Below are 12,904 nucleotides of genomic sequence, written 5' to 3'. Positions count from 1 at the left end.
AGCTTATGCAGAACCACCTATGCATCCCACACAATTCCCTCATGAAAAGATCACAACGGCTCTTCCTGATACCCTCTGAAGAATCCCCGTCTGTGAGGGCTTTTGCTGGTTGCGCACAGCGGCAGGGAGAGAAAGATGACCACACGGCAGAGTTTAGGAGGGCTCCCTGCTGAACTGGCATTTGTGGGGCAAGCAGCCAGCCAGGGAAGGTATCATTCAGGATGGCGTGTTCCTCATTTTCCTAGCTGGTCTAAAGGCAGACTCAAAAGGAATTTAAATTTAATTCATTCCAAAACAGCAAATGATTGTCTTAGGCCATGGGACATGGGCTACACTCCATTATCTTTCCCAATGCCTCTAGTTTTGGCTAAGAAGAGTTGTCAAAGTTATCTAAGTTTCTAAACACATCTAATTCAAAAGTACCTGTGTGAAGTGTCTCCAGAATCTTTTATCATTGCCTCTTAAAATTCTCCTTAGATACCGCCCCAAACATGCATTCAAACACATTTCTATGACAAAGATTAAAAAGTACTTAAGTATATTTTTATTCTACTCTGTATCAAGGCCATAGACACAAAATGTTTGGATCGCTTAATAAGTTACAACATTCCATGTTTTCATAATAAGTACAAGGACATAAATAATCATTTCCTGAGTTAACAGTGCAATGTAAAATTTAATTTGTATTGCTAATCAGACATTGTACAGCATAGAAATATGATCAAAATGATCATTTGCTTTACCATGTCATAAAACACGAGAGCTTATTGTAGAACAGTGATACAGTTTACATGGTAAGGAACATTGTGATTCATAACAAAGAATCCTATATGTACTTGTCATGATTGACTTTTCAGGACAAATATCAGTAGTAAAATAAGTTAAAGTACAAAATAAAGTTCACAAGGTATCTATAGTGAAGAAACATTTGTTTTTGTTTAAGAAACTGAAACTTGGATTCTAGTTAACCTTTTAGTATATACAAAAATGTTCTCTTAAAAAAAACCCTAAGTAATCACAAGTTTAGATTAAACAGTTGAATGACAGCTCTTCATTATGCTGTAAAGCTATGGATCTCATCTTTGGAAAAGTTCAGATCATGCAGCATCCTGAAAAACAAATACAAAGCACGTGTTTCTCATGGAAGATGCTTGAAAATAAGATCAAAGTTTACCATTGTAACCATAGTATCTTTTCATATTTCTCAGTTAGTATGTGCTGTCTAAAAAAATCCCATAATTTTCACTTCTAAAAAATTAACAATAATTCCTTAGTGTCATCAAATATCTAGTAAGTGTTCACATTTGCAGCTGCCTCGTGTTATCATTTCTGAAAGTATGTTTGAATCAAGATCCAACTGAAGTCTATTCACTGTGACTGGCTTATATGTGTTTTGGTATCTCTTGAGCTGGAAGACCCCTCCATCTCTTGCTGTCCTGCAATTTTTTTGTTGACAAAATGAGATTTTCACACGCTGACTCCCCCATGGTTCTGATTTTGCTGTATCCCCTTGGCTTTACTCTAATAATATGTTCCTTTTCCCTTTTATCTCCCTAAATTTAATCAGATCTAGAGTTTGATCAGATACAGGTTCAATTCTCTCTGACCAGGCTGCGTCATAGATAGTGCTCTCTCATCACGAGGCATGTAATACCTGGTTGGCTCTTTTGGGATGCAAGCCACCATTGATGATCTAGGTGCAGATCAACTAGTTCATTAGGGACTGAAGCTGATGACATCCTATTTCTATGATTCTTTATTTGTTTATCAGCCAAGGAATTCTCCAAAGAATAACTTCTTCCCACTTGTTATGTGGTTACCCAGTAGTATAGCTCATACAGAAATGGCAGAATAAATCCTTAATTTTTTCCCTTTTATTTATCAGTTTTCAAAGTGAGGAGTTGATACCACAGCATTCTATCTTAATTTTTCCCTCACTGCACAGGAAAAGTAGAAATACGGCTTAAGTATAATTTTACTTGGAAAACACTATCAAGGAGACTGAAATCTTAAAAGTAGCTGTTTAAAATGCTGCTGTAAAAAATAAACATTTATTCAGAACTCCCTCTATGTAGTCACTGTGCTAAGCACTTCACGTGCATAAACGTCATCATTTATTCCCTTGTATAAATGGGGTTTCTCAGGCGGCAGTGGTAAAGAATCTGCCAGTCAATGCAAGAGATGCAGGAGATGCGGGGTCGATCCCTGGGTCGGGAAGATCCCCTGGAGGAGGAAATGGCAACCCACTCCAGTATTGTTGCCTGGAGAATTCCGTGGACAGAGGAGCCTGGCAGGCTAGTCTGTAGGGTCCCAGAGAATGGGCCATGACTGAGCACACACTTGTGCATACAGGTGAGTGCATTGAAGTTTAGAAAGCTTTGGCTTGTAGCTAGTGGCTGCAGGGTGACTGCAAGCGGTGGAGCTGGGACTCCAACCCAAACTGGCAGCTTCCAGAGCAGACACACATATTCACACCAAGGGCCAGGATGGCACAGGAGTCAAAAGGACCAATGTGGCACAGCAGGCAAGCCTCACACCATCTAATCCCACCCTACCTTTCCAGCCACACCTCCTGTCTTTTTCATAATTAAAAATAAAACAGCAAGAGAGAAAGCTATCTAGAAGGTGTTAGGTTCAGTCATATACCAAACAAGGAAAATGCAGAGCATTTAAGGCAGCTATATTTTAAAATCATCTAGAAACCCAATAATAGTGGCTATCGCTATACCTAACCAAAACACGTTAATGTGTCATTTTAGAATTAGATCAGATCAAGGTGATTTTTAAATAAGATAGTCATAACACTGATTTTTCACTGTGCAGAGTTCAACTCTTTGACTAATGCTCACCCAGCTGCAGAGAGTGAAGGAGGATCAAAAGCTAAAATGAGATGAACACAGCTTATACTTTTAAAAGATTATTATATATTAAGATGCTTTGGTGGAAGGAGAGGTTGAATCTAGCGTCCCAGAAAAGACCAGGCACCCATTCTGTGAATGTATTCATGCTGCCTGCCACTATGAGAGGCTATCAAGAGCTGGGTATGTCTTACTTTTGTGTTCATGTTTAACTCTGTGCGTAACTGGGGCCTCCAACCCTTCACTGCATACAGATTAAACACTTCGTCAGGATTTTCTTACACTGTGACAGACTACTAAAGTGTGGGCTCATATGAACAGGAAGAACTGACAGCCACATCAGCTGCTTTTACAGAAGGTGGTCATTTCACCAGTGCTGCAGTCCTTTCACCTACCACATTGCTACTCACTTCATTCCTTGTTCTGTAAATGGCGTTGGTCCACAAAGGCAGATGAGGACTTTGGATGTGTCTGAACTTCTTCTCAAAAATTCAGAGAGCAGAGCTGGTGAAATGTATCCCTGTTTGCCACTCCATTCAGAAGTAGGTGCTGAGAGGACAAATTCAACCTCAAATCTGGAGAAAAGAAACATTTCTTTAAAAAGTTTATTATATTAAACACATCATGAACATGTTTCAAGTTCACTAAAACATCTTTTTCTCCTCTGGAGAACAACTGAATATAGGAAGGTTGATACACTTGCTAGAAGAGCACTGGAAGGGATTGTAAACAAAGATTTCACAAAAAAATACAAGTAAATCCATAGTTATTTAACTTTTGTTACAGGCAAGAGGATAATGTGACATTTTTTACTGAACTCAGAGACAGTTTAGCCTGGGTTCATGACCTGTGTGTAATTACATTCTACCTACATATAAATGTGCTCCACCCAAACAGCTGTTGAATTAAACCAAAGATGACTATACCCAAGATAGAGAATGTGGTTTTTAGGGACCCTACGAACCAAATCATTTGAAATTAAAATATTTTGAATTAAAAAAAAAAAGAAAGCTCAAAGTTACCTTAGCTCCACGCTTCTATTAATCTGCTCAGTGAAGAACACGTGCATTTTAATCTGACTCAAACCCGTCCAATGAGTCCCTGACTCTGATAATCAGCTGCCTATCTGACTCTTCCACTACTGTCTGCACCTCACCACGCAGGCTCCCTGCACCACACCTGGCTTCACTGCTGTGAACGGTACCACAGGCACGTGGGGCCACAAACCAGAAACCGGAGAGGGACCTGCCTCACTTTCACACCCAAATCCCCCCAGCCCTAGCTCCCAGCTCTGTGCCCTGCCTCTCAGCCTGCACTGCCACACCCTGCCTGCTCTCCTTCTGTAGTTTCTAGCGCACCCCACCGCTCGGCTCTCAGCTCAAGCATCACTTCCAGGGAAGCACTGCTGTTCCACCACGTCTCTCCTTACACGTGTTGTAGAAACGCTTTCCTTTTTCTCTTCTTTATCACTCTTAAATCAGACTGTAAAGAGGTGGCCACCGAGATGATCATTTTAGTAATGTCTACTTTCCCCATAAGACTAGAAACTCCACGAGGGCAGGGACTGGTTACCGCTGCGCCCCTAGTGGCCAACGGGAGGCGCCCTGACACTGGGGAGTCAGGCATTAGACAAGGGCACAGAATTACAGTAAGAAAGAAGTACACAAGCCAAGCCTCACAGGAGCTCCAGACCAGTTCTTCCCACAGCTCTGTCATGTGATATGTGAACTGCTGGTGAAGAGCCACAGCAAATTGACAATTCTAAGCTGTACCCGGTCCCTTTGTTCTGTTTTCACAAACACCATTAATTCTTATCATTTTTCAGCAGCATAGATCAAACGCCTTGCTGCATTTTCTGCTTCAGTAATTTAGATATTTTCTCAAGAGTGGCAGAAATTAATTATATGTTAATCTCAAGAAAACGCTGAAGTGAATTACTTCTCTTGTGAGGTGGCCTGGGTAGCCAAATATCAGAGCAGAAACAAGAGGCAGCTGGCGCAGCGGTCCTCGCCTCTGCGCACTGCAGCAGGTTCACGCTCCGAAGCTGATGGGAGCCGGGGCGGGGAGGGTGAGGGTGGGAGAAGTACACAGGGCCAGCTGGGGATGAAAAGTGTCCCAGCTCTCAGCAGAGCCCAACTCTAGGTGGGAAAAACTGCATGCTCTGACAAGTCTAATAATCTGATTTTATATTTAAAAACCCTATAGAGACATGTTTTATTTCTTGCTTTCAAGATTCCCATTTTGTTTTAGCAGTGATTCAAATCCACCCTATACAAAATAGCACCCCCCAAAAACATTCTTTCACTAACAGTTTTTCCTTTCCTGCACTTATAATTAAGACAGTGTTAGATAATTCTGGAATGTGATGTCTGTTTACTGCTTCATGAGGGCAGAGTCCTTGTTTATCTCCTTCTACACTGTATTCAGGCTTGGTTTGAGACAAATGTGCAAAAAATACTTGAGGAATAAATAAAGGAATTTTTTGAACAAGCTATATTGGTTAAAAATAAACACTGTACTTGGAAAAGCAAAGCCATATGCTGGTATCTATGAAATTACATATAAAAATGTATGTGAATTTCTAAGAGCATTTTTCTGGGAAGGTCCATAACCTTTCATCAGATTATCAAAGGGAACCCAAGAGCAGCTGCAGAATCTTAAGACATTTCTAATCATACATAGTGCAATGTAATGCAGCAGCTGCCTTGTGAAATTACAAATGAAAGATAGTCTCCTCTGCCTCTATCTTCCAATAAACCTCTCAGCTGGAATAAAACTGCTAAGATATGTAAATCAATATTGGTGTCCTTTGTCATCCAAAAAAATCCTGCTTTTCCTTCAATGAGCTGCTTTAAAAAGAAAAAAAAGAAGCCTAATCAGTGGCATACTTTCTGTAGGCATCTACCAAAGGGTGAGAAATAACTGTGATCCTTACGTAAATGGTATAAATGCCTTATATGTTTTGTATTTAGTTACACAATGGTCCCCTGGGCAGACCTCTGGGGCTCTCAAGGGAAGAAGACCAGGTGGCATGGATGCAGTTTTAGAGTATGGAAGGACGCTGCCCTGGAGGAGGACAAGGCGCCCACTCCACTGTTCCTGCCTGGAGAATCCCATGGACAGAGCAGCCTGGTGGGCTACAGTCCATGGGGTCACAAAGAGGCAGACACAACTGAATGATCTTCTCCTTCCTAGGACTGCAAAAGAGCTTAAGCTGGAGTGGAAGCAATCCCAAGTTAACTCAAAAATACCTGAATGAAGGATTTTTTACACCACATCAAGATAGAGATGGTTATTATGGATGGTTACTTCCGAATTTTTCTAAAAGGCAACTTATTGTCTGCAGCATTTGCAGCTTTGAGGCATGCAGGGGTGCACTGGTGAATGTCCTGAAATTCCTTTCTACTGTATGATTTCAAAAGTGCCAGAAAGGACTTGGACTCTTGAAAAAGTTATCAGAAAATACATTTCAAGGATCCATAAAGTGCAAAGCAATATATATGAGAGAGAAAGAGAGACTTGATTCTATGAGGTCTAAATGTCAATGGAAGTAAACAAGCTTGTCAAAAAGAAATAATTTTCAAGTAGACTGATAACGACTTGAGATAAAAAAAATCTTGAAATACAAATGTATTCATTCAGTCTAAACCACATGCAGAGCCTGAAGTCATTTCACAACATATTCCCTCCTCCCCCAGGCAATCAACTTCCTGGACCCACTGATTCTTATTTCTTACACATGCGTGGCCCTGCGCTCCCATTTTTACTGCCACAGCTTCAGTTCCAGCCCTTCTATCTCTTGTCTAAGATGCTGCTCTATTAGCCTTATCCTCATCTACCTGGCACATCCTTGTTACACTAGTTCTCCTAAAAACCCAGATCCAATCTCACAATTACTTTGCTTAAAAAGCTTCAGTGACTTGTTACTACCCACAAAATAGTATTTTAAGAGTATTTGGGGCCCCAGCTTTCCCTGGTTTCTCTAAAGAAAAATACCAGAAACTGTGGTGAATGCTGTTTGCTCATGAGAAAAACAGCTCATAAAATAAACAGCTGACGTTAACAAGAGATAAAATGTACATCTTATAGAAACGTTTCTCAAAATGAATCTGACGACACTTGTGTTCTTCCAAATGTTAGTGGTAATCCATGAAAAAAAAAAAAGCTAACCTAATCAAGTAAGTTTGGGGGAAAATTAAAAGATATTTCTTTAGAATTTTTCAAAGTCTTGAATATGGTAAGTTCATATTAAGCTTCAAGAAGCTAACAAAGCATACATTATTTCTCAAACCTATTTAATCACAGAGCCCTTTAGGGTGGGAATACATGAACACATTCCAAGAAACACACCCCTGGAGGAACATCTAACAGGGAGACAGAAAGTGGTTTAGGGTCCAGATTAGGGACCCACATATCTGATTTGCCTCACAGGCTGCAGGAAAAGGAAGGGATTCAAGCATTTTGTTTAGTTTCCTTATGCTTCTGGAATCACTGGATTTTGCTATCTTAAAGGAACTAACACATTGCTAGTCCCCAGAGTACAGAAAAACTTTTACCTTTTGAGAGGCTATTTGTCAAAATGGATCAATAGCCTTGGTACACTTTGACTTAGTGATTCTTCTGGTGAATTTTTACTGTGCAGTACACAGAACTGTACAAAAAAAGGTTTTAATGATCCAGATAACTACGATGATGTAATCCCTTACCAAGAGCCAGATATCCTGGAGTGTGAAGTTAAGAGGGTCTTAGGAAGCATTACTACGAACCAAGTTAGTGGAGGTGATGGAATTCCAGCTGAGCTATTTCAACTCCTAAAAGATGATGCTGTGAAAGTGTTGCACTTGAGCTGCCAGCAAATTTGGAAAACTTGGCAACAGTCACAGGACTGGAAAAGGTCAGTTTTCATCCCAATAACAAAGAAAGGCAATGCCAAAGAATGTTCAAATTACCGTAAAATTGCACTCATTTCATATGCCAGCAAGGTAATGCTCAAAATCCTCTTAGCTTGGCTTCAATAGTACGTGAACTGAGAACTTCCAGATGTATAAGCTGGGTTTAGAAAAGGCAGAAGAACCAGAGATCAAATTGTCAACATCCGCTGGATCACAGAAAAAGCAAGAGAACTCCAGAAAAACATCTACTTCTGCTTCATTGACTACACTAAAGCCTTTGGCTGTGTGGATCAGAACAAACTGTGGAAAATTCTTAAAGAGATGGGAATACCAGACCACCTTACCTGCCTCCTGAGAAACCTGTATGCAGGTCAAGAAGCAATAGTTAGAACTGGATATGGAACAACAGACTGGTTCAAAATTGGAAAAGAAGTACATCAAGGCTGTTTATATGCAGTGTACATCAGGAGAAATGCTGGGCTGGATGAAGCACAAACTAGAATCAAGACTGCCAGGAGAAATATCAATAACCTCAAATATGCACATGATACCACCCTTATGGCAGAAAGCAAGGAGGAACTAAAGAGTCTCTTGATGAAAGTGAAAGAGGAGAGTGAAAGAGTTGGCTTAAAACTCAACATTATGAAAACTATGATCATGGCATCCAGTCCCATCACTTCATGGCAAACAGATGGAGAAACAACAGAAACAGTGACAGACTTTATGTTCTTGGGCTCCAAAATCACTGCAGATGGTGATTGCAGCCATGAAATTAAAAGATGCTTGTTCCTTGGAAGAAAAGCTATGACAAACTTAGCATATTAAAAAGCAGAGATATCACTTTGTCAACAAAGGTCCAAATAATCAAAGCTATGGTTTTTCCAGTAATCATGTACTGATGTGAGAATTAGACCCTTAGGCCCTAAGGATGAGCACTGAAGAATTGATGCTTTTGAACTGTGGTGTTGGAGAAGACTCTTGAGAGTCCCTTGGACTGCAAGGAGATCAAACCAGTCATCCCTAAAGGAAATCAATCCTGAATATTCATTGGAAGGAATGATGCTGAAGTTCCAATACCTTGGCCACCTGATGCAAAGAATTGACTCAGTGGAAAAGTCTCTGAATATGGAAAAGATTGAAGGTAAGTGAAGGGAATGACAGAGGATGAAATGGTTGGATGGCATTACCAACTTAATGGACATGAGTTTGAGTAAGCTCTGAGAGTTTGTGGTAGACAGGGAAGCCTGGCATGCTGCAGTCCATGGGGTAGCAAAGAGTCAGACTCGATCAAGTGACTGAAAAACAATGAACTCAATGACCAAATACAATGCAGCTATTAAAAACCATGGTATAGTGCAGGCTTTCCCAACTAGCACTACTGGCATTTTGGGCAGAATAATTTTCTGTCATCTTGTGTTGTTCTGTGCACTGTAGGCTCTTAACAGCATTCTTGGCCTCTACCCACTAGGTGCCAGGGGAACCCCCTTCATTAGTTGTTAATCAAAAATGTTTCCAGACATAAATGCCCCCTAGGGTGTAGACTCACTCCAGGTCAAGAGTCAGGTTTAAAGTATTCTATACATAGAACACACACAATACACTAAAGAGAAAATGTGGTTATAAAAAGTATAGTCAGTAGGACTACATTATTTAAAAAATACAAAAGAAAACAAATAATACATGTATGTATGTGTGGGTGGGCGGGGGGAAAAGGGGAGAAAGAGAAAGAAAATGGAAAGATACAGACCATTATTGTTGCTTGGATGGTAAGACTATAGATGATTTTTTCCCTGTATATATTTTTCTATTTAAATTCATATTAATTCTATAAACAGAGAAATCAACAAATCATCAATGCCACCCAGAAGTCAATCTCATTGTAAAACTGTCCTTCCCCTGAAAATTAATTCTGCAAAAGCCGAGAACTCAGAGTAAGTGCTTTTCCACTGAGGGGCGAGGGAAGTACCAACGCATAATACTGAGCCAAGCAGGCCTCATAACACTGCTCAGTAAAGGACAAAAATACGAGAAACTTAATTTGGATCGCAGTTTACATAATAATTAGCTACAGCTGCTGCTGTACATATTTATGTTCTGTTTTCTCTCTCATTTTTCTCTAGGAACATATATGTGGGAGACTTCCCTAGACTTGGAATGTTGTGAACCAAATTCCAATTACTGGAGTTAACGGTCAAGTGTAATAGTATATTGGGATAAAATTCAGGCAAGTTTTCTTTCCCCACTCACATTTAAGGCTTAATGACAAGAAAACTGAACTGAAACAGAAACATCCTAAAAGAACACTTACGGTCTTCCTATTTTCTGCAGTTGTAGTAAATTAAGCAACATGGGAAAATGGATTGCATGAGAAAATAAGGCAACACAACATCTCTGTTTCCTATCATAACCCTGGGGAACAGGCACATGGCAGACGCTCACAATTTCATGAATGAATGAACGTTACAAATATACTAATTCTGGGCCCAGCACCTACTCTACCATTCTACTGCCCCCATATGCAAACAATCCTATGATGCAGATATTGATGTCCCTTTTCACAGATGGAAAAAATGAAGCTCCATCAGATCAAGCAACTTGCCCAAGGTCACAAGGTTAATAAGTTTCCATTATACAATTATGTTTCAAAGAATTTCCCTTGCCAACCACATTATTTGGATAAACATGCTCGTTGAAAATGAAAATACTAGATTACACACTAGTCTCAGCATCCATTTTTCCTATTCCTCCTTTTTCCACAAAGGACTGATTAGAAAACTGTCCTAATCCTACAGAGAACAGGGTATTTCATTTAACTACACATGTTTTTATTGCCACAATCCAATAACAATCTAACCAAGATGATGTGTTCAAGTGTCACATTTTGTCATCAGAAATGTATTGGTAAAATGAGAAGTGACACAGGAGAGTCAAGATGTAGGAAAGGGTGACTTAACAGAAAAAAAAAGCCTTAAATGTTAACTATATGATGTTTATGATTGTAGCCCACCAGGCTCCTCTGTCCATGGGATTTCCCAGGCAAGAGTACTGAGTGGGTTGCCGTTTCCTTCTCCACTGGCAGGCAGATTCTTTCCCACGGAGCCACCCTGGAAGCCCAACTAAATGATAGATGTGACCAATTAAAACTACCTTACAGTAAATTTAAGTTTTTACTTTCCTTCTATGTATGGGACTCAACAATTATATATCTTGAATGAACACTACTACCAAAACCCATCGGTAAGCCTTTAAGGCCAGGTTTCTCCTCCATCTGCATCAGTCTCAGAATATGGAAGGTTCCTGATAAATGTTCCAAAGCCACGTACCCATAGGAAGCCACATGTTTTCCAGTGGGGGTCTGACCATGAGTCTCCAGAGGACACAGATCAGCCAGGGCTGGAAGTCAGTGCCAGCAGCAGGCCTCCAGCAAGGCGAGTGTGTCTCCAAAAGGCGGAAGAGAAGGCAGGCAGCAGAGAACGCACAGGAAAGGGAGCAGAAGAGAGGATAAAGGCGGGCTGGCAGTCAAAACATTCTCACTTCTCCCAGCAAACTGGAGCGTCTCACTCACCCGATGAGTGCTGTTAGAGCCACTCATCCAGAAGTGGGGAAAGGGGGGCTTTTCCTTATCCTCAAGCCCACACAATGCCACCAACCCAAATTACGGGGGCCATGCAAGAAAAAACACACAGGGGATGTTGTTAAAGCATACTTTGTGTTCAGAAGCTGTCAACACAGTCCCTTCACCAATTAGTTCTTACATCAAAGAAATACTGTTCGCTGAAATACTAGTAAAGGAATTTGCCTTGTACAAGGAAAAGATCTTACAAAATACCATGTCCCCAAACTGCCAGAAGTACTTACAAAAGAAAAAACAAAAAACTAGCTACAAAAGTATAGCTCCGTCTGTCTAAAGTCTTTTAAATGATTGTTTAGGAAAAAGAATCTCAAGTAGTCAATACAGAAATGAAATGCATGTCCACAGAGGTCCTCCCTAACCGCAATCCAAATATCTGAGGCAGGGCTTCAGTTTCCAAAGCATTTACACTGCCTTCTAGTCCTCACAATAGCCTTAGGAAGGACGCACGACAAACATCATTATTCTATTTCGAAGATAAAGAGGCCCACAGAGTCAAGTAATTTTTGAATACAGTTTCTAGCTAGTAAAGGGTAGACAGAAAGCCAGAATTTAGGTCTTCAGGTTTTTTCATAAACGCTGCTTCCAATTTTCCACTTTGAGTGAAAAAGACACTTGAAAAACCCAGGAATCTGTATTTCTTTAAATTAGGCTCTAAATTGCCATGCAACTACTTAGACATAATAAATATTCTTAGGATTATGTTTTAAGTATATTAAGAAGAGAAAACACTTCAAAGATCATTAAGTTCAGATCATTCTTAATTTGTGCAAATTACTTTCTAAAAGGGAATGAGGGGGAGGATGGGAGACAACAGGGAGGAAAGACGAGGAGGAACCATGGCATCACCTTAGGGAAGATGTTTGGAAAATACTCAGAAGTACCTGGAGGCCCCGGGTCAGCTAAGGTCCTGAAGTCTTTACGTTTGAAAACGCAGAGAACTTTATCTATACTATACCGTCAAAAACATAAACATCTAGGTCAGCTGTTTTGTGTGACTTAGGAAGTTTTTAACGATTACAAAAATGCTTCAGGATGTATGACAGATTGTTCAATTTGCTCTTCTTCTAAAAGATGTGTTTTGAATGTCACGCTGCACTTTAGGGGAGATGGAGCATATGCCTGTTAACCCATCTCACCTTCTTCACTACGCTTGGGCTCCTTTCTCAGTGAAACAAACTGTGACCCTGCTGTCCTTGCTGCCTCATTCTACCACTGAATTCAGCCTGCCTCAGATTCTTTTCCATGAACTACACTGGCATTTCCCAAAGTGTCTAATGAGGATCATTTGTGACATTTAATGTGTTTATGTAGACAGACAAAAATGAAGAGAATCTTGTTAAACAATGTATAACTAATCCCCTTCCTGGAGAGTCACAACAGGCACTGGCGTGGCTCGTGAAGACTCTAAGGAATCCTGAAGCAGAGAATCATGTTTGCTTATTTATTTAATCTGGCTTTATTTAATGTGGGATCCTGAGCTGCACCATGCAGGACCTAGCTCCCTGACCAGGGATCGAACC

General features: G+C 40.4%; 1 protein-coding gene across 4 annotated transcripts in view; it reads right to left on the bottom strand.

Annotated features, from left to right (window-relative positions):
• Positions 1 to 666: 666 nt before the first annotated feature.
• Positions 667 to 12,904, bottom strand: part of CYB5R4 (cytochrome b5 reductase 4) — a 103,235-nt gene continuing 90,997 nt past the window's right edge. For all 4 annotated transcript variants that reach the window (XM_065927803.1, XM_065927801.1, XM_065927804.1 and 1 more), the window contains 2 exons: positions 3,269 to 3,433; positions 667 to 1,109 (listed from right to left, as the gene is read on the bottom strand). In XM_065927803.1, the coding sequence (XP_065783875.1) occupies positions 1,055 to 1,109; positions 3,269 to 3,433 (220 nt within the window). In that variant the 3' untranslated portion in view covers positions 667 to 1,054. The remainder of the gene's footprint in view (positions 1,110 to 3,268; positions 3,434 to 12,904) is intronic.

The sequence above is a fragment of the Muntiacus reevesi genome, chromosome 3, assembly GCF_963930625.1.
Source record: "Muntiacus reevesi chromosome 3, mMunRee1.1, whole genome shotgun sequence".
Lineage (NCBI taxonomy): Eukaryota > Metazoa > Chordata > Mammalia > Artiodactyla > Cervidae > Muntiacus > Muntiacus reevesi.
This window is presented reverse-complemented; position numbering and strand designations above follow the sequence as displayed.